Here is a 23144-nt window from a genome sequence, read left to right on the forward strand (position 1 = left end):
CCGTGTAGTACCAGCTGAGAATAATTATCCGTAGATCTATTTTCCCATGTCCATTGGCACACAAAAAAAAATGTGGCATTTTAATTGACGATAGACGGTGGAAACAGCAAGCCACATTTGACAGTAAAAGATTCTGCCATCAGAGTACGTGGTTCGACAAGCATTACCTGTCAATCTATATATCTCAGTACGAGACTTTCGTTAACGTCATTGCATGCACACGTCATATACAGCGGCCACTGACGAGTTGACATATCCAGGGAGGTGGTCTCTCTTTCACCTCCCTGACATATCCTTGCCTAGCCTGGTCATCGGTCAGTGACTTTGTGGACAATACACAAGCAGAACAGCTACACAATATGCCGCTTATTGCAGCAGGCCATTGCTTCTAAAGATTCTGCACATTCTAGGCCTATAGATATACCTCTTTACCGCTAGTTTTAATTTCAACAAGAGAACAGATTCCCAGAGTGAACGCTAAGAGGCCTTGATTGATGTCATAGTGCTCTCAACAAGAAAATATACTTACGGAGAGATATTAAACAATAATATTCGCGTTGTAATGAGTGGATCCAACGACACTTCCACCAATAAACCGTTCAGTGGTACCTAGGGTCCTCTCAAAGCTATTAAGCGCACAGCCTCGGATTGTGTCCGTGATCCAAGTTCTGAGGCGCCTGGGAGGTGGATAAGGGACTGCGAACTCCTTGGGTAAACTGACTGGGTGATGTCGTCCTAATGGGATTAGTTTGTTGACATGAAGTATGCTCCCCCCCCCCCCTCCTGCTCATGATACGGGTATGCAGAATACTATACTGTACTACTCTTTCGAGGATGTACTTTTCTCCAGCCAATTACGTAACAACTTAATCGAGCATGATTGAATTAAAGGCAAAGGCGCATAGTCCCGGTGGGTAAGGCGCTGTTGGATGATACTGCCAATCACCGTTAGCATGATACGAAGATTTTTTTTTTCTGGAAAGTTGATGTATAATAATTATAAGTGTATTTGTTTTTATATACCTCGGAACTTATAAGTGCTTATGAGCAATAGGCCTACTGGTGAAATTTAGGAAGAAAATTATATGATTATATAATCACTAATATTATTTTGGTATGTGTTAATTTGCTTTTTGTGTTGTAATTTAGGGCGAGTTGGTTTGAGTTGTTTCAGTTTATTGCGGGCTGACATGGTGGGGAGGGGTGAGGGGTGAGACTGGGAACGAAGCAACAGGGAAGGTTTCTGGAGTTTTTAACATCATGCGAATTGAGTCGGTTTTATGCCACGTTTTTTATACGATTGTTCTTTTCAGTTTGACTTTGCATGCATGTTCAGTTATTTATCTATATATCATTAACTATTTCGTATTCTGTCTCTCTGTCTCTCTCTCTCTGTCTCTCTCTCTCTCGCTATATATATATATATATATATATATATATATATATATATATATATATATATATATATATTGTATTTGTTATGCATCGTCATTTATATGTAATAATCCCGCATTGAATTTCCTGTAATGTTTTTAATTATTGCACGATTAAAATGAATTGAATTGAACTGAAGTGAATTGAATTGAGTTGATGATGTCATCACAACAGAATTTTCCTTTGATCGTGAACCAAAAAAGAAATGATAAAAATTAAAATTTTCTTCTCTAAAGGTATAAAAAAAGAAACATTGTTCCTGGTTGAATGAACTTCAAAATAATGATCAGTCAGATCCTGTATCAGGATGTGAGGCCGGGTCAATATCGCATGTTTTTATAAAAGAAATGAAATTTTATGATTGTATTTACACACTGCATAAAGGTAAATTGTTAGATGATGATATTATCAATTTCATCAAGTTGTATACACATACCGACTGTTCAAGAATTAGCAAAATTTAACAATTTAACAACACCCTTACTTTTCATCCGATTTGATCGAACTGACACTGTTGTGGTTGTGAAATTTTACTCTTTCTCTTCAGGATGACTTTTTGTTTGTCCGGATTTCCCCTTTAATTGCTATACCAGCAAAACTTCGCCGCTATAGGGTAATAGCCACGCGTAATCATAGAATATGGCTATTAGTAGGCCAAAAGAAAGGGGACAAAATGAACTTCTATACCTGAGAAAAAAAAAAAGTTGTAACCGGCTATTTTTTCTAGGATATATTTCTAAATTTAGAAATGATCATCTCTAGAATAACATACAGAAAGGCCTCATAAATTATCCAAAGGGTGTTTTCTGCAATCTTAGGTGACGCACAAAATCGTCGCCATGTAAATTATCCTGTTCTATTCAAAACTCTTCTTCCAACAGGGAAGGCCGTACAGATTGCGTATTACTATAGGCTACTTGTCCTTGCCGAGGAAATGAAACCTGCCAGTAAAAACCTCAAATATATTATGTGCAGCTTAAAAAAGTATGCCCCATTAAAAAACAAACAAACAAACAAACAAACAAACGAACTTGACTTCACTCGCAGCAGCTCAATCATTTTTGAATATTTTTTCCCCAGATTTTTGATATAGTATAGCTGACATTTTGGGCCCGATTTCCCAAAGCATTTTTTTTTTTTTTTGATTGGATGTCTGTATCACGTCTAAAAATTTTGCTGAAATTCAGGGCTTGTGTGCAATACGTAACGTGTAGCTCGTATAGCTTAAAAACAATATGCCTTGTGTCGCCCCCATATTTTCAATACTTGTAGACCATGTAATGTGCATCATATTAAAGTGAAACAGCTTCTTGAACAAACGCCATCTTGGATAATATGTATGTAAGGCTTATAGCAACAACAACAAAAAAGATACTGATCTGTATCTTGGAATGAGTGTGCCCGATGCCCCCTTTTTTTCGCACACATCTCCATGTAAAATGCATATAGACCATGTTGGTTGTTATAAAATAACTACTTCGTGAACTGATGTCAATCTTGACTATGTAAATTGGGGTCAAAGGTGAACGATTTTTATTTCTGTGTGTCTGTTGACACCCGTGCTTTATCTCCTTCATGTTTTTGACACACGCAGACCACATTACATGAATCATTTTTACAAAACAGAAACGTTTTGAGCAGACGCTATCTTGGCTGTGCAAATGAAGGTCAAAGGTCAAAAATACATTACAGTAGAAACTCAATTATGAAGAAATCTGATATAACAAAATACCTGATAAAACTAATTTCTCCAGTCCCAATAAATCAATATCCTTTGTTTTATATTGTTTACTTACTACTGATATAACAAAATACAGGTATGTATTTGATACAAAGAACAAGTTGTCTTCGTCCCAAGGACCTTGTTATACATGTACTGAGTTTCCACTGTATTCTCTACTATGGTTAATCCAAACCCTACCACCGTTTATATTTTGCACACATTATGGACCATGTTACAAGGACTGTTTCATTAATACATCTAATGACTTCTTGATCAGACGCCATCTTGGCTGTATAAACTTGGGTCAAAGGTCTAAAAGAGCTTATTTTCTATATATTGGTTAATACACTACATTGGACCCCATAATTATATGCACAATTACATAGGGTAAACGGATCATTTGATAAATGAACAACTCTTTAACCAGGAGCTAACTTATTGGCTGTGCGACTTAGGTTAGAAGGTCAAACGTATACTGCATGTTGTATCTTGGTTGATACAAACCTAATGCCTTATATTTTGGACTCGTACAAGTTATAGACTTTGTTATATTGTATGTATGAATTGTTTCACTGAAAAACGACTTTTTGATCTGACGTCATCTTGGCTGTATAAATTAGGGTCAAATTTGAAAAATCTTTCTCTTAGTGGTTAATGCATTGTCTACCGCCCTGATCATGCTTATCACCGATCTCGGCCCATGCATGCAGTTACCTAGATCAAATTTCGATTTACAGTACTTGAAACGTCTCATTTCAAATTCGCAGGTCATCATGACCCTGGGGTCCTATACTCCATCGTCTAATTACTGTCATTTGTGTCATTAAACCAGTTTTTTTTAATTCCTTAAAGATCGACATCTGTCAATCTGCTGGGTAAAAATATGATACAATCGAAGCAGCAACTGAAGATGTTCACCATTATCGATCATTACGGTACATCCAAACCAAAGCCTCTCAGAGAATTCTCGACGTAAAACGGCTTGGTTGGACATCGTTCATTACTTTCGGATCTTTATGTCTTTGAGAATGTCGGATCGGGACATTTTGACCCCCTACACATACACACACACACAAACACACACACACACAAAAGACCCTACTGGGGTCACTTAATTCATTTAGACTAAAATGCATCCCGTACAACAATAAATATTTTCTACCAAGTTTGGTTGAAATGATAGTAAGATGTTTTAAAAAAAATGAAAGCGTAAAGTCTGTACAGATGATGCATGGAATCTCCAAGGCGACCAGTCTGTTTTCAACGATCTTTATTGCTTATCATCTAAACAATACAAATATAAGCATTTTGATATACATAACAAAAGTACTTATACTTTTCCTGTATGTGTAATACTTATTTTCACGCAAATTTAACTAAAAACTTGATATCTGACACCTGGCATTATTATAGTCATCAAATTGCTTAATCAAGACAGAAAAAACCAACAATTGTAAAGCGAAACAAAATGTAATAATATTGTATATTGACCTAAGAAACTCACTCCCCCCACATCTTCACTGCTACCCCTCCTATAAAACCCTGTAGTCTGGAATTATAGCGCCACTAAAGCTGGAATGTCAGTGAATTAAGACTATCAGTATGACAGTTTGAATTAATATGTAAATGTATTCATATGAAGACAATGGTTAGACAAAGAAACCCATTTTCTCTCAGTGAGAAGTCATGCTGATAATAATTAGACTCGTGGCTTGTCAGTTTCATCACAGCAAGATCAAAGAGGCATAGCAACAGTTTACCCATTGGCTAACACCTTGGGCACACAAGCGGAAGGAAAATGTCAACCATCACCTTGCAAGGCATCACCAAGCAGAAGGAAGTTCAACTGCAGAATTTTATCCCACCACTGCCTTGGAATGTTCAGCAAAATTGAAAAATTCTAGAAGCCAAACAATCATGAACTTAATGTAGCCTCTTCATGAGTTCAGGAGTTGTTTAGATCTTGTGATTTGGAAATGCAATTATGGATAACATTCCGCAAATCGAAGTTACGAATGAAAGTGGTGACAGTGGTAAGTGGTGACTCTGACACAGTCTGGTCGCGCTTATGCTGGCAGACTCACAAGGAAGTTTGGGGAACTGGAGAGCTGCATGGTAAGCGTGGATAACTATGATATACAATATTGTTGAAAAGGCTTGGCAGTTGGACAAGATACTCAAATCATACGAGAAACGATTCTATGAAATTCAAAAGAGACTGACTGGTCAGAAAGCCGACTCTGTCATGGACGACTTTAAAGTAAAACAGAAAGGACGCAAGGGCGAGCGCACAGGAAATGATGGTGCAACCGGTTTCACGTGGAGATGATGACAACGTGTCGCTAAGGTCTTCAGCATCCCGGAGTAGCAGGTCATCACGGCATTCAACTTACACGACATCTAGTGCGATGCTGAGAGATGCCCGCATCAAGGCCGTGCATGAAAAAATGTTTGAAGTTGAAGATGTAAGGAAGACACAAGAACTTAAGATGAAACAAATGCAATTACAGCAAGAACTTGCTACAATAGATCCTGCAAATGAAATGCAGCAAGCTGAAGTAGAGGTACAGGTACATGTCCTCCAAGAAGAGGTTGAAAATGAGTCACCCGCAAGTGAGTGCATGTCCATTTGTAGGCAAGTGTTAAGAGAAAAAAAAATGAATGAAACTGTGCCTATGCACGTAAGGAGCCAAGCAGATATAAGCTCTAACAAGGCTGCGCCTAAAATTAGTACAGAGCCGAAAGTCACTGATTTTTTTTTTCTGTTTGTAGATTTGGCTATGGGCACGCCCAAACCAGAAATGACACTTGAGTATTGTGGTTTCATGAACAAATTTGAAGCTACCATCGAATACAAGCCAGTAGACGATAAGGTGAAATTGATGTACTTGTTTCAATTTTGTGTTGGCAAAGCACGTGACAGCATTGAAAATTGTACGTTTCTTGGGTCAGAAGGCTATCGAAAGGCTAGACAAAGTCTATATGACCACTTCGGGCAATCCTTCCAAGCGACCACTGCCCTCATGAAAAGGGTGTTGAATGGTCAGTAAATCCGTCTAAATGATGGAACAGCACACTTGGACCTAGCACGTGATATGAGGTGTGAGATGGCCTGTTCCTGTCCTGGGTTAACGTGCCGACATGGATAGTTCAGGCAACTTGCTCCACATACAACTCCTACAACTTTACCTGCAGACGGAGTGGGCAAAAAATGCTCACAATATGATGAAGCGAGGGATATAACACAAAACTTCGACATGCTGACCGATCACGTGGAAAAATGTGCTGAGCTTGCTAATAACATGCTTGGGCAATATATCGGCCAAAACAGGGTCACCATGCAAAGGACCACAAATCAGGTACGGTCAAACGCACAACAATGTCTACGCAAGCCCAGCCTCAAAGTCAACGATCGCAAACAAAATTGCCTTGCTGTTCTCAAACACACCACTTGGAGGCATGTAAAGAGTTTAAGCAAAGGGCACGTGACGATCGACTCCAAAAGGTGAGGGAAGCCAAACTGTGTTACAACTGCTTCAAGTCGTTTCACTTTGATAGAATTGCAGGCAGAAGAGCAACTGCAAGGAGGACAACTGTAAATACAAGCACCACACGTTATTACATAGTCACACAGAGAAACCCACCAAAGGACACTACGAGAGTTCAACCACGGCTGGTACAATGACTTCAACAGAGGCAAGTAAAACGACTAGGGGGCCGGCACTTAACCACCACAAGAACATGCCACAGTACCACTATATAGTAGGAAGGTATGTCTACGCGCAGTACCGGTGAGGGTTACTGGATATAGTCAGGAGGTGTCTCTCTCTGCGATGAAAACCTGGTAAGGCAGCTTGGCATACGGGGAATGAACGAAAAAAAAAATACTACCAATTGTCTACTGTTGGTAAGACTGGAGCAGTAAAGAAAGTGTTCGAGATGAAATTGACAGCGGAGAAAATCAATAACGGGGAAGGCATCCGACTACCAAAGGATTGGACGGTAAGCGACCTGAATATATCTTCCACCAGCATACCAACACCGCAAGACCTAAAAGGCTGGCAACACCCGGAAGGAGTAGTTCCCCCTAACATCACAGGCAGGAAAGTTCAACCTTCTGATAGGAGGGGGCACCAGAGGCCTTCTGGGGTTGGAGCAAAGGCGCGGCAATAGGAAGGAACCAAAAGCCGTGAAAACAATCCTCGGGTGGACCATATTAGGGCCAACAAGGTCCTCTGCTGGTCAAACTCCCAAAGAAGCAAATTTCCTCAAAGCAGATGACGCACTTGAAAACCAACAGAGAAAGCTCTGGCAGCCTGACCACGATGTTGCAGAGCTCCAAGATCTCACGAAGTCAATTTAAGATCAGCGAGCCAAGGTCACAATGGATGCAACTGTAAACTTCTCAGAAGGTCACTAAGACGTAGGTCTGCCATGCAAGCACAATCCCCATCTTGGCAGATAATTGGCAAATGACAGACATGAGGTTGAAGTTAATATCTCAAAGTTGTCGAAAAAAGGGTATCTCAAGAAGGTAATTGAAAGACCATCACTTCTGCAAGAAATACATATCTACGGTGCAAGACTACATCGACAAGGGCTATGTAAAAGTCCCATTGTTTATTATAACACAGACCACGTGTGGTATCTACCCCATCACCCTGATCTACATCCACACAAGCCAGAGAAGATATCGGTAGCGTTCGACTGTACTGCACGCTACCAAGGGACCGTCCTCAATTATCAACTCCTACATGGGCCAGATTATACAAACAGTCTTGTTGGATTTCTCACCAGATTTTGCAAGAAACTTGTGGCGATGGTGGGGGACATCGAGGCCATGAATCACCAAGTAAAGGTACCTGCGAACTTCTATGTTGATGATTGCCTCAAGTCGATTGCAACTAAAGAAGAAACATAGAACCTGATTCATAGACTCTGCAAGCTGCTTAAGAAAGGTGGTTTCCGCTTAACGAAATGGCTAAGTACAGTGACGACATGGAGGTCCTCGCTTCAATACAAGCAGATAGAGCACAGTCAGTTGTCATCTCGACCTGGACCACGACCGATCGAACGCACACTAAGCGTGCTATGGAATGTCGAGACTGCGGATTTAAGGTGCATTTGAAAAGAAAGCCGCGGCAAAATGAAGAGGCATCTTATCCATGATCAGCTCACTCTATGATCCTTTGGGATTTCTTGCATCCTTCATCCAACGAGCCAAGTTCCTGCTATAGTCCCTTTGCCGCAGAGGTGTGAACTGGGATGAAACAGTCACGGATTATGAGCTCTAAGATGGAAGCAATGGCCAGATGAACTGCCACTACGTATTGATATCAAGATTCCATAGTGTCTCAAGCAAACAGGATTTGGGACAGTAACGTCATGCCAGCTGCACTTCTGTGACGCATCTCAGCATGGGTATGCAGCGATGTCGTACTTGAGCCTAGTAGACGTAATAGGGGATATACACTGTTCCTTCGTCATAGGCAATTCTCGTCTCTGTTTTCCAAAGAATATCTTAATCCCACGTCTTCAGCTAACAGCAGGTGTACTTACAGCGGATCTGAACACTCTGTACAGCAGGAATAGTTAGACTGACTCCACCTCGCTGCTACAATACATCAGAAACGAAAGCCGGAGGTTTCAAACATTCGTCGCCAAACACAATAGCAAACATTCACGCGGTGACGACCCTGTCCCAGTGGCGACATGTGGGCACCACAATGAATCCGGCTGACGATGGGTCAACAGCAATGAAGGCCAAGGATTTCGTTGAAAATCCTAGATGGCTGACTGGTCCGAAATTTTGTCAAGGAGAAGATGACACCTTGAAAAGCCACCTGGTGTTACTACTAGACTTGCAGGAAGGTGATGTGGAAGTCAAGAAAGCTGCAGATGTCCACTACGATCTTAAATAGAAATCAAGAGATCTTCTCCAACGCTAATCCACGTGGGACAAACATAAGGAGCGTAGCATGGCTTTTGCGGGGTACATAGAATTCTTGCGCATGAAGGTGATCAGAGATAAACGGAGCACTCGTTGAAATTTAACTCCTAAGGAGCTACGTGCTGCCCAGATAACAATTATTGATGGAATGGACAGAGACAAGAATTTCCTGACAAGTTGCAAGGCAAGTCTTCTAGAAAGTCGCTGGCAAAGCTGGCTCCACGAGTAGTAAATGGAGCACTACGTGTCGGCACCCGTATCGGTAGACTACGATCAACTTCAGCTCTAGACATCCAATCATCCTACTACATGACCATCATGTCACACTCTTGATCATCGTACACCATCACAGCCAAGTAGGGCACTCCGGTGCTGGGATGACATGGTCTTCCCTTCGAGAACATTACTGCATAATTGAGGACGGTGCTGCAATTCGACATGATTGGAAAATGCCTACGCTATATAAAAGGCGAAAAGCTAAGCCATCAGAATCAATGACGGACTTGCCCGATGAAAGAGTAAACCTGGTTAAAGCTCTATTTACCTACGAAGTGGTAGATTTCTTTGAACCTCTCCATGTTAAGCAAGGACGCAGTCAAGATAAGCGTTATGGCTGCATCTTTACATGCTTGAAAATAAGGGTAGTTTACACCGAGATGACAAGGCCCTTTGACACCGAATTGCCATCTTCTCATCCAAGCAGTGACTAAACAAAAACTTAAAAAATTCATAACTTTTGAACGGATTGTCCAATTTCCTCAAATTCTCACTGACGTGTTCTACTTATATTGCTGCATTCACTTAATCCACATGTATATGAAGCTGGACATGTCCAATAATGAGACGTTCCTTGGTATAAATTACACCATGCAACAGCATAAAATGATTTTTTTTTCTATGTTTTCTTATGGGGTTTAATAAGAAATCTATCACTTCCTTATCTGCACATGCATAGTCATAAATATTGAGATCATCCCTGCCTCACACCCGATATTCCGTTGGGTTCCTACATCCGTGGGCACAGCTGGCAACACCTGCTTACAAAGCTTTAACCCAGCATCGAAATGCACTACCACACCATGCAAAGACATGTATATGTAATGTACAGTATTAAACAGTAAATGCACAATGGTACCAAAAGTTGTTGTGGTTTTTTTTTTTCCAAAATCTACGGCAACAAGAAACCCATCGAAAATGTCATGTAGGCCTTTTATTCTTACAGCTTCCCAAATACATTGTACAGCTGTATTTGTTATTCATATAATCAACCTAATCATAATGAGAATTTCAGGTAGCACTTCTTTCATCCGTCTTTCTAAAACTTTGACAAAATCTTGTAGTCAACATTTAACAAAGTAAAATGTAATTTTGAATTTACACACCATGCACACTCACACACACGCAACACACACACCACACACACAATGTCCGCACAACGACTACAAACATCTATCATACATAAACAGACAATGATATTGACCTATAAATACCATTAAGCTACAAATCCCAAACACCACTTGGGCAAGCCGAACATTTTTGGTGGTTATAAGACACGGTTGTGTCTTCCAGCTGGTGATTGGTATCCTAATCAATTAGGAGCTACAACACAGAGTCATTATTAATGATTATGGTGTCCTTTTACCACGCTAAAAGAGATGTACATGATACATGTATCTCGCCTCTGTACCTAGCTTTCTAATCATGATCATAGAAAGCACATTACAATATTAATATGTAATGCAATATCGATATCCGTAACCGACACATATTTCATATACAGTAACCAACCTAATCATGATGAATGACTTCTGGTCTATAACTTCTTGCATCTTTTTGCTAAAATTTTGGACAAAATATTGTAACTAACAACAAAGTAACGGGCCTGTTATTTTGAATATACATACCATGCAAACTCAGACTCACAAACACGCGTGCACACAACATACACACACACACACATACAATGTTCGTGATCAATAATCAATAACTACAAACACCTACCATACATAAACACACAGTGATATTGACATAGCTATTATCAATCTACATATATCCTATAAACACTTCGGGAAGCCGAACCTCCTTTTTTTTGTACTTATAAGACACGTGTCTTCTAGCTGGTGATGACCGAATCACTTATATACCATACAACATAGTCATGATTATTATGGTGTGCTACTACTACGAAGCTAAAAGAAATGCACATACATAATATCTTGTCTCTTTGGGAGCTTCCTAATTATGATCACAGAAAGCACATTACAAAAGTAATACGTACATGTATAACCGACACATCTTTGAGAACTAAAATCAGCCCACCAACAAGATCGACCACTACTTAGAATTAGCAGGGAGTTTGAAGAGAGATATGATGACAATACAAGCGTAATAACAGAAGATTCCCTGACCTGCAGGCCTATATGCTGTATAGATATTCCCTAAACACTATACACTATGGATGTGACCATAATTGTAATCATGTAATCATATATAAAATGCATTGTATGATAAGGAATGTGGTTTTCACTTCTCTGGTATGATTATAAGCTACATGTACTTAATCAAAGCGAGCGTTAAAAACAAACAAACAACTAAATTACTAGTATGAGCCTTTGCATATCTTTGAGTATTACCTACAATAACAAAGCGCTATTTTTGATAAGCATTCGAAAGGCCTAACACGATTTAGTACAAATTTACTCGTCTTTGATAACACGGTCACGGACGGAGTGCATCGACAAGTTCGCTTACAGGATGTTCAGTTTCCTGAGGTGTCCATGACCCTACCAATGAACAAAGTGCTCTGTGTAGGGCGATGACAAATCATAAAAAGGAAAGGATGATCAGCCCGGAAGTTAACGGGCTTCGGGGCGTCGAGAAAGACACAACCGCCAAATGCCATCATAACTGCCGTTGCAGCGGCAGCCTCACTACCCTCTTCATTAATCTCGACAAAGGCCTTGTGGACCACATCAGAGATGTACAGATCACGATTACCCGAGATGCCCTCAAAGTTGGCCTTGTTTTCGTCAAACGCGTCTGTCATTCCCATGTCACTCAGGACCCCGTTCAGATTGAATTCATCTTCCACTCGGACTTTCGGCAGCCATATATTGACCAATCTCTCTTTGAGATTATCATTCCATCGTTTGAGCGTGTCAACAGAAAGGTTGGCTTCAAGGAGCGCGAGACCATCATCCTTGTTCGGCAGAGCAATCAACATGCTGAAATTATTGCCTTCGTAAGGCAACTCCAACACCATGCAGTCCAGGGCGTTGTCCTCTGCTAGTTTAAAATCATCGGACTGGTGCATGAGTTGCACTGGTACCGTTTTCCTTTCGTCCAGGACCCTGAAGATCGACTGATTTGTTTGGTATGATTTGAATGGCGATGCCCATGGTCCTTTAAAGTATATTGCATTCACCAGCACCATACGTGTGAGAGAATTCAGTACTCCGGGTGAGATGAAGTTCGTTATCTTTCCTTCTGTCTGTTCAGAGACCCAGTAGTTGATAGTATGGGCTACCTCAGGTAAGCCGAAGTCGGCAACCGCTTCTATGGTGGACTTATAAAATGCTGCGGCAGTGTTTAAGAACTCTTTAGAGAAAGGGTATCCAGCCTTTCCGTACAATTTGTTTGCAGATCTGAGCTTGCAACGCGCGATTGGGTCGTGCATATAGGAATGGAGTTGTTTAAATGCCTCGTGAAGTTGGTCACCGTTAACATCCCTAAATTGCAGCACGTTTGACATTTGTATCGCTGTTTCATCGCCAGCTCCGGCGTAAGTCATTGCCAAGGCGGTTGAGATACTCAAAGGGGAAAAGAAGAGATTTTGTCCCTTCCGTCCACCTGATACTTGTTGGTACATGTCTAGCGCGAATCCATTGTTGGCTTTGGCCAGCTGGGCTGTAGGTCTTGTTGGGCGCGTCGATGATGCCATGGCAAATGACAAGGTAAAAATCTGCAGTTAGAAAAGGGAAGGATACAAAATGTAGTTTACATCACTTACAGAGATACAATTTGAGCGAATATGCGTTCACAATAGTCTCAGGAACTTTTGACGAGTAGAAACGTATGTTTATGATTCAGAAATAGTCTTCGATCGCGCTCATTTGGTCCTTACGTCATTCGTGTCGTATTCTTCCCTCTTTTTTTTGTTGTTCATAATTATGTTAAAACAAAGCATATAGGATAGTGATGAATGTCTTCGAGCACAGGGGTGAAAATGATCCCTTGCGACAACACGAAAACAGAACAAAACTAGACCTATAAAAGTGGCATCGTGGTGTATGTAGGCTCTATATAAAGGAAATTATAGATATATGCTCCTGTATTGATCGCGAAGTATTTTTAAGTGCGACGAAATAAAATGTATGTAAAAGTAAGTTATCGTGTCACCTATTCTGATAAAAAATGTATGTAGTATTTATATTGTATTGCAAAATAGCTCAATTCGGCCTGCTGCGGACTATCATGGGTTGTTCCGTTGTTTCTGTTGTTAAGTAAATGTACATAGATGTATGTGTATACCTAAATGCATTGTTGTTCATTGGAAAGGTTATACAATACATCATTCTCATTGCATTTTCAAGTGTATTTCTTAAAGTTCCCTATACTAGTGTGTATGTGTTGTTGTTGTTTCTTTTTTACATACAGTGTAGTTTTGTCCCGTGACTTCGGATTATCATAAATGGACGCGCGATAATAATGTTATGGGCAGAAGAACGTTTAGTATGTACTTGGGGTGAAGAAATTTCAGTGTAATTTTCATGTGTTTTGTACAACTTATTTGATGTAACGTGTCATAACTGCAACGAAATAAATCATGTGATTGTAATCACATCAGTTCATTGTTCTTCATTGTCCTGTTACAAAAATTCTCGAATATGACTTGATTCCTTGGAAACATCGGAGCTGTAAACTGCAACTCCACAACATACCAAAATAAAGTTAAACAACAACTGAACTGAATGTGCGTTATTCCTTCAAACCAACTTAAACATGGAAATGTATTTTCCTCAGTGGTACACGATATTGTTGGCACTTAGGACAGGTTCTCAAACGTATTGCCAAGTATTTTTTTTATTATGTTTTTTTTATTGATCGTTCTATACGTACATAATCCAATCTATCGTTATCGTAAGAACATGAAAAAGTCTTCATGACAATGGAGTGAAATCCTGAAGAGAAAACTGCATTTACATGCTAGTTTATCCAGGCCTGGGGCATACCAGTCAACTTTTAATGTCTCGAGAATACGATCCAAACATAATTTAGTACAAGTGTAAAGGGCCTACGTACTAAAGGACGTCTTCAATGAAAAAAACAAATAAACATAACTCTATTCTATAGAGCTTTTGATTTGATTTGCTTTATTTCTGCTTAATTCCGTTACATCAGATATGATTATGTACATGTCATTTATGACAAACAGTATATCGACACACAGTTTTTAGTACAATTATACAAGACAAATACAAACAGCTTATGAAACTTAAACAGAAGGGTCTCCAAAATAAGCCGAGGCTTGACGGTATGGAGACTATATGCTTACCTACTCTGGATAGAATAGGGAATAGAGAAAGAGAGAAATAGGGAAGGGTAGGGGGAAGAGGGAAAGTTACAGAGTGTATGTGTACCACTCCAACTACTTTACGATAGATGATAAATACAATATGATAATGATATTAAAGTTTACACGTTCAGTTGCCTTTGCCGGAGTAATGACCGAATATGCACTATGAAAATAATAATGTGTGAATACAAAGTATCCTATACATATTGTTATCTGATATGGAATGAAATATATCGTGCTTATTTCATGTACGCAGTAATGGTAAGGCACATCGTACACATACATATACATGCTCATATAATATACATGATGTACCTATCCTATACATACATATATATTCATATTCATAATATGGATAGATAAATAAATCGATATATGTATGCACACATACATGCATCATGTACCACGTAAATATTCATATTCACTGCTTTTTGACTTCTGAAAATTATGTGAAAGGTCAAATATTCTTTGTTCTTATTCTTTTCCACACCAAAATATCTTACTATTTTCGATATTTTGATTTGTATGATGCATTGGTGTAACATGTCAAACATTGCATGATGAGAAAGACGAACAACAAAACTTCGACAATAATTATTGGACAACCACAAACCCACGGGAGCATCAACGCGCGCTGAAACCATAAGAACAAGTTTAACAGGTCAAATATTACTGCATGGGGGCAGTGGCTATACAAATGAGTGGATCTTACTAGTCCAGATACTGGACGATTTTTATCATCCGCATTCCCCACACACTCGGCACCCACCCAATGCGCCCAACCGCTGATTGCGACACTCCGCCAAATGGTACTCCCGAAAATGAGGGGTAATCATGTGTGATGCAGTGTACATACAGACACCATCAACGTACGTCCGTACACACGCACACTACGAATACAGTCCAGGAAGTGGACTAGGATCTTACCGGAGCAATGCATCACATACGCATGTTGGCTTGTATTGTTCGATTCATAATACCCTGATCATCACTTATATTATGTGGCCAAAAGAAAATCTGATATACCACGTATTTCATAATAACTTTTCTAATTTTATTCAGTTTGTGTACATGTATAGTACTTGGATATCGTATTCATACGACCATAAAAAGAAAGAAAAAGAAGACAAAAAAAGAAGAAACATTCTGAACCATGCAAGATTCTGTCAATGACATCATTTGTCAATCACTGGTAAAGCAATACAATCGTAATTATGATGTACAACAGACAATGGAACGCACCTTCTCCCAGAATGAGTATAACTTGTGTATCATGTACATACTTTGAGCATATTAAGTGGCACGTTTCCCTGCAATGACAACACTTACGTAGTAATGATTGACAGGTGTCATCGATAGCATCTTAGTTTAGAGTTTGTGTGTTTGTTTTGTCTTGTTGTGTTATGTTTTTGGTATGGGCATATCCAAGAAATCTGAGGAAATATAGGACACAAATTGTATCATATAACATACACGTATTTAGTTGTTCATTTTGCCACATACGTAATGTTGAGTGTATCAGGCTGCGTTCACATAGAAGTATACTATTCGGGTATTCGGGCTCGTTTTTCGAGGGCACGCGAATAGCTTGAATCGAACGATAGGATTTCCTCACACCGGTTCACATAGGAGGGCACTATTCGAAAGTACCGAATAGCTGTGAAAAGTATAGCAAAGTGGGAATCGAACTTGTTCGATTTTCTTGCAGCGTATACCGTCTCTCGTTTATGAAATAATGACAATTTTGGTCTGGATTTGCCCTTTAGCAAAAATAAGCATGTATACTGACATTCTGATGCAGTTTAGAAATTGTTAATAAGATTTGCTAGGATGTATGAGGAAGAAATCCTCACTGCATGGGATGGTGAGTTGACGGTGCGGGTGATGGTGTATTCGGGGCCCGAATAGCGAATACCGAATAGCGAATAGCGAATACCGAATACTTCTATGTGAACGCAGCCTGATGAATCAACACAAGTTAACATACAATTGCGTCGCATAGTTCCTTCAAGGAAGCAGGAGATATCTACTAAGCAGTGCAGAACATCGTCAGTAGGCCTATACATGTACGACACAGGTCAACAAACACAACGAAAGCCCAAAACCCAAGCCACTTAGAAATGATCACGAACCAACTGCGCACATTGTGCGCTATTTACGACTTCCGGTATGCTTCTACAATACAGTATAACCAAACTCATTCCACTATACGCTGAAGGTTTATAAAAGATACAATGTATATGCGCAGACGAAGTAAAATCAGTCACCACGGAATGGCTATATTGTACAAAGTTTGAAGACATGTTCCAAGAATGTCCTATACGGTGCAATTGTTGCACATATCGTAAGAAAAAAAAAATCATTTTTGACCTTGACCAATGACCTCCCGTGATTTTCACCATGATTGAATGGACTATTCCCTCAGACGTGCATCAACATCCCAATAAGTTTGATGACGTGCAGTACTCAAGTATGCCTACTGCGTAAGTCATAGTACTGAAAAGTAGGCAATCTCTTCATATATCATGGCAAATTCAATACTTTAAGGCGTACGGTGTGTATGTAATTAAATATCTGAATTTCTCCCATCCTCATATACTGCAAATATAAACAAAGTACAAGAAAACCCTCTGAGATAATTTCATGAGCACTAAACGAAACTAAACAGCTATAGTATACGCTGTAGCTCTGTTTGAGGAATGGTGTAACAATATGGAGAGACAGAGAAGCACAAGGCAAGACAATAATGCCAAACAGCAGGTGCATTTTTCTACAAAACAGTAATTATGACGTTCGCGTAAATAAATTAAGCTGAAGTATCAGTGTGATCAACGGTAACAGCGATGACAATAGCCTGATAAAGGAAGTAAGAGGGAAGCTCAAAACTTCAAGTTGGTACACGGTAATGTATCTCAATCAATGCCATTGTCGGCTATTCCCTTGCTATATAATGATAATTTTCGCGTGTTTTTGGTATACATAATACATTGTACTTGAAAATCAGTCATAAGTAAAGACTATAAAATGACCACAATGAATGTAAAAAAACAAAAAACAAACTTTACCATTTCAAATCTTCCCGTTTAATCAGCATTTATGCATGAATGACGTTGTATTTTGATCTGCTGATGTGATATGCATGTATGTACGCTACTTATCAATAGTTGATGTTTCTAATGAGGTTGAAACTTTTCTATGTACGTTAATGTATGAATACCTTATTAAACACCAGAAGAAAACATTTCAGATGACGGCTAGTATACGCATATATCACTAATTTCATGACCGGTTACTAACGCCTTCAATTTTCATAATCTATATCTTAGTCTCAATACAATTTAGGACTACATTAGCCACAGAAGAAAAAAAGCATTGAAAATAAATGTATGCACGAAACACTAACATTTCAACAACTAAACACACCACACAGTGTAAGTCTGCTTGTTTTCCTTAAATGAAGTTGATACAGTGTACAAATATGTATATAATAAGTCTCTTATAACGACTGTTATCACTTAACTGTCATCAGTTTGTAAACTCAGATATGATAAAAGCTGCAAGATTTTAAGATAACACGAGGGAATAATGGATACTGCAGCACACATTTGCCCAAACATAGCATTCCTACACTTTCATATTAAATTGATATACATTGTACTTAGTGAACTATTGTATGCTACAAATTCAAAGTGAATATCTATTACATGTCATCACTCTTCTTGAAGATATATGACAATTAAACAATTTTGTAAGTATATGTATACCAGTACACTGTAAGCATGACATGTAAGTACATGTATTTCTGAATACATTGTAAGTACAGTATGCATAATATACACACAATATATTTATATGCTATTTTAATGTGAAAAATGAAATTTTTGTAAGTAAATTTTGTAAGTATATGTATACCAGTACACTGTAAGTATGACATGTAAGTACATGTATTTCTGAATACATTGTAAGTACAATATGCATAATATACACACAATATATGCTATTTTAATGTGAAAAATGAAATAGAAACTGTAACCTACCATTAATAAACATTTTTTCTTTATAAAACGTATTCCATCAACTTACCACAAAATTAAAACGTAAAAAATTAAAAAGTGAAACAATAATTCAGACAATCAACTATAAAAGCTACTGGTATTCATCTACATGTATTAACCACTTTCCTTTCTCCAACTTGTCTTTCTAGCAGTGAAACAAAAGCCCTTATACCCTGATACAGGAATGTATCATATCCTGTGCAGGTACAGGTCTTAAAGAACCTTCTATAGTTGTGTGACTCATTCCCATGAATTAATATATTTCTGTTTTCAAAGGCACCATGACTGATATAACATAATATGAAAATAAGTCAGGTCTTTTTAACCAAAGACTCAATACATGTGTTTGTAATAAAATAGTGAAGAGACATATTTTTGCTACTTAAGTGACTGTGGCAACAACACCATCTGCCTCATAATTTTGTATTACATGTATTGCAGAACCCTATGTGGAAAACTTCATTCTTCACATGTACAACAACATGCACATATCCCTGTAGCACAAGGGACAATAAGCCAATTTGGAGATAGCTCATGAACACATTGGTCTGAATGACTTTTCTTTTATCTCAGATAGGGGGACTTCTTGTTTTCAGAGCGAAATAATGCATAAGTTCTATGTTACAATAATGGAATTCATTAATCTTGTTCAAACAAGGAATGAACTTGTGTAAACCAGATGACCATAATGATCTGTCTACTAACATTTGGGGAAGCATCCATTTTATTATTTTGCACTGAATGTATTAACAATGTCCTTCTATTGATATTGACAAATACCACTTTTGCTGTCAGGTCGATGTGCTGCCAAGCAGCATTTATAAGGATTACGTGAATTATCATTACATCACAGATTCTCATCCCAGTGAACTTAAAAACCAACATGCCTGTTGGTATAAACAACATTTTTTTTTTCTGCTTGTAGAAGTAGAACTCCAAACAGGTTGATTGTTTTAGAGAAACAAGACCTCAGACTGTTTAAGCAGTGTCCATGACTCGCCCAAGGAATAAGATCGTTTGGCTCTCACGGTGACAAATCATGAACAGGAATGGATGGTCAGCCCGAAAGATAATTGGCTTCTCTGGTTCACGTGGCATGGCACAACGCAAATTCATAACAACAGCTGTTGCTGCTGCTGCTTCACTTCCCTTTTCATTCACATCCACAAAAGCCTTGTGGACAACTTCAGAGATAAAGAGGTCTTGTTTTCCTGAAATGCCTGAAAAATTAGCTCTGTTTTCATCAAAGGCATCCTTCATTCCCATCTTGACAAGGACTTGATTTAGACTGAACACATCTTCCAGTTTAAACTTTGGCATCCAGACTTTGGCAAGCTTCTTTCGTAATTTCTTATTCCAGCCTTGAAGTACTTCAGCAGACAGTTTCTCTTCGAGCTTTGGAAGGCCATCATCCTTGTTTGGCAAAATGACCAGCATATTCAAATCTTGACCCTGGTATGGCATTTCTAAGACAATGCATTCATTAGCGTCATCTACAGCAACCGGAAATTTACCAGACTGAAACATGAGATTGACAGGTACTTTCTGACGGTCATCAAGAACTTTGAAAACATCTGCTTTAGTTTTGTTAGCATTAAACTGAGATGCCCAGTTCCCCTTGAAGTAGATGGCATTCACTAGGACAAGTCTTGTCAGTGGTCCAAGCACTCCAGGTGCAATGAGGTCTTTAATCTTTCCATTGGTCTGTTCAGAGACCCAATCATTAATGCTCTTCCTTGCTGCAGGAGATCCAAAATCTGGCACAGCTTCTACCATGGAATCATAAAACTCTGCCGCAATTTGCAGGAACTCTTCAGTGAATGGATACGCTGCTTTTCCATACAGCTTGTTGGCAGTTTTGAGCGTGTAACCAGGATTCTGAGTGAAGAGATGTGTTGTTAGTTCCTTGAAGGCTTGATGAACTTTGTTGTCGCTAAATTTGCTGAACTGAAGCACACTGGACATTTGTAATGCTGTATCTTCTCGAGCTCCAATGTAGGTCATGGCCAAAGCAACTGAGATGCTGAAGGGAGAGAAAAACAGGTTCTTGTTCTGTTTTTCCCCCTTCAGGGCTTGGAAAAGTTGCATCCCAAAAGTGTTGTTTGCAACAGCTAGCTGCTCTGCATGCCTGGTTGGTGGCTGTTTGGAAAGGGCCATGATGCAAAACCTACAATATAAGTTACAAAGATTGGAACAAATTTGTTAGTTAAGGCAGAGAGAACTGTTATATCCAATTGGCCCATTGCATGTTAGTATTCACTGAGAATCTTGCAACTGATGGGATTAGTTTTAAGTGAGGTTGAAGGAACTTTTCTGCAACAGGAATAACATCAACACATAGAGTATGTTGTCATAATCCTGATGTAGAGCAGAAATTAGATTTACTTCTCAAAGTCGATTTACGATTTTAGTCTATGGTGAGGATGTTTTAATTAATGAAGTTCCAATCACTTCTATCCAGCCAACTGCAACTCAAAAGATACTTTCTCGATAGCAGCATGTCAAAAATGCACAACAACGTCAGTACTCTGCAATAATGTTCAGGAATATAATTTCTCAAGTTAAAATGATGCCACAAGTACACAAAAGAGTTGCATGGATGAATCTGGAGTTCAGAAAATGAGGAACGTTTTTTGAGGAATCATGGTACAGGCACGACACTGGGCTTGGCATTTTTTCCCCCATAAATATGTGATACTTTCGGTTTCCCCTGTGGTTTACCGTAGTACATTGTACAGGGAGCCTTATTCTGTCTTCAAAAGAGTGTGGCTTATCTATGATTGTCCTATACACACTTATTATTGTGCCATCTTCTTCCTGGTTAGTAACATCTTGAATATATGTAATATGCTACAAAATATCAAGCAGTAAATAATATTATTCCTGAAATGATATTTTGATGCAAGCTAGGAGCATATGGGCTGATTGTGATCTATGAGTCGTGTTGTATATTGTGATTCGCCTATGTGCACATGGGATAGCAACATTCTAAAAGCCGCAGAGTGATCTTGAAGAATGAGAAGGGAAAAGTAGGGTTGATGGAATAACTGGTTAATTACGATTAATTCAGTACGAAAAGTGGTGACAGAAATCACGTAACAGTTGACTTGGAATGAGATCGCACAACAGTCGACGACTTGAATACACGCATAATCATGCTTGAGATCGCGCAACGAACGAGTGATTTGAAAGGTTGCCAATCGTGGATCGCGCGCGATCCGCGACGCGACCCCCACCATACCGATCAACTGTGATTGTGTGAGTCGCGAGCTCTATACTAGCTGCCAAAGGCGAAGTGTCCGGCCGTGGAAATTTGTCACTGGTGACAAATTTCACGATAATGCCGTATCGTCTATTCAATCGAATACTGGTACAAGGAACTGGGCCTGTAAACTCATTCGATCTTGCGTTCAATCTAACCAACCAGTCGTGTCAAGTTTTGACGTAAGAGCTGTGCTATAAAACCAGTAACAACCTAGCTATTGCGGTCGCCGGTGCGGTTAGGCTTGGGGGTGTGTGGTGGTACACGGTGCTTACCTGTCCAGCTATGTCGAGTCGGCCGTGAAGGATCGGAGCCTACTTGTGTAGTGCAGCGCAGTGATCAGTAGTGAACATCTATCGCTGCCGAAAGTTTTTAGCTGATAAAATGGACTGATGACACCAGAGTCAAGATGACATGCCTTTCGTTTCTCAAATCTTGATGAAATCTTGGCGTGCCGAAACACTCGTTGACGTTTCAATACCAACTCGACGCAAACTCGCTTTGCTACACGTACCATGTACCATCCATTACCGGGCCCTATATACCCGGAAGCGAATGGTATGCAGGAAGCAAAACATTGCTTGTTGTGTGGTGTGCATGCTGTAAAAACTGTACGATGTCGCATCGCAGCACCTGCAACAGAAGACAACAGGGCGCGATATCGCTCAGTGTCGCATCGCAAGCTATCGCTTGAAAAATCTCATACTGGTACAAGTGTACACGCGTAGTGTGAGGCGGCCTTCAGGCATCGCCGCGCCCAACGATTTTTGAAGTCGAGCGGTCTGTATAAACCCCAGCGACGCTCAAGCGATACCCTGTCGATTTCTCTAAGTTTTCGTTGGATGCACCCAAGAATTCCACAGGTTGTGCTTTCCATTATTGGGGATCGATACCGACGTCTTTCTTAGCAATCAGAAGACAAATATCGGCTATATTCTGCTTATTTGATATTGGTTTTCCCGCCCAATGTCATCAGACTTGCAATCGAATTAAAAAGCGTTCAAATTCAAGCGATTTTGGTCACTGATGTGATACTAAATACTATGGTTCATTTTCATTCTGTGAGCATTCAAATTTGATTCGTTTCATGTCATTCCTTTTAGGTTCTATTTCATTTAATTTAGAGGGAAAAACTAAGTTATTCA

At 39.4% G+C, this 23144-nt stretch overlaps 1 protein-coding gene across 2 annotated transcripts; it reads right to left on the reverse strand.

The window, feature by feature from the left end:
- Positions 1-11854: 11854 nt before the first annotated feature.
- Positions 11855-22519, reverse strand: LOC140229323 (leukocyte elastase inhibitor-like). 2 transcript variants are annotated; one of them, XM_072309601.1, is made up of 2 exons: positions 22275-22352; positions 11855-13068 (listed from the first exon to the last, which is right to left on the reverse strand). In XM_072309601.1, exon 2 carries the CDS (start codon positions 13045-13047, stop codon positions 11866-11868), a length of 1182 nt encoding a protein of 393 aa, XP_072165702.1. In that variant the 5' UTR covers positions 13048-13068; positions 22275-22352; the 3' UTR covers positions 11855-11865. The 2 variants fall into 2 exon arrangements, with proteins under 2 accessions (XP_072165702.1, XP_072165710.1); XM_072309609.1 differs by lacking the exon at positions 11855-13068 and adding an exon at positions 19716-20904 and having other exon boundaries at positions 22275-22519.
- Positions 22520-23144: the final 625 nt, after the last annotated feature.

Source organism: Diadema setosum, chromosome 1, assembly GCF_964275005.1.
Source record: "Diadema setosum chromosome 1, eeDiaSeto1, whole genome shotgun sequence".
NCBI lineage: Eukaryota > Metazoa > Echinodermata > Echinoidea > Diadematoida > Diadematidae > Diadema > Diadema setosum.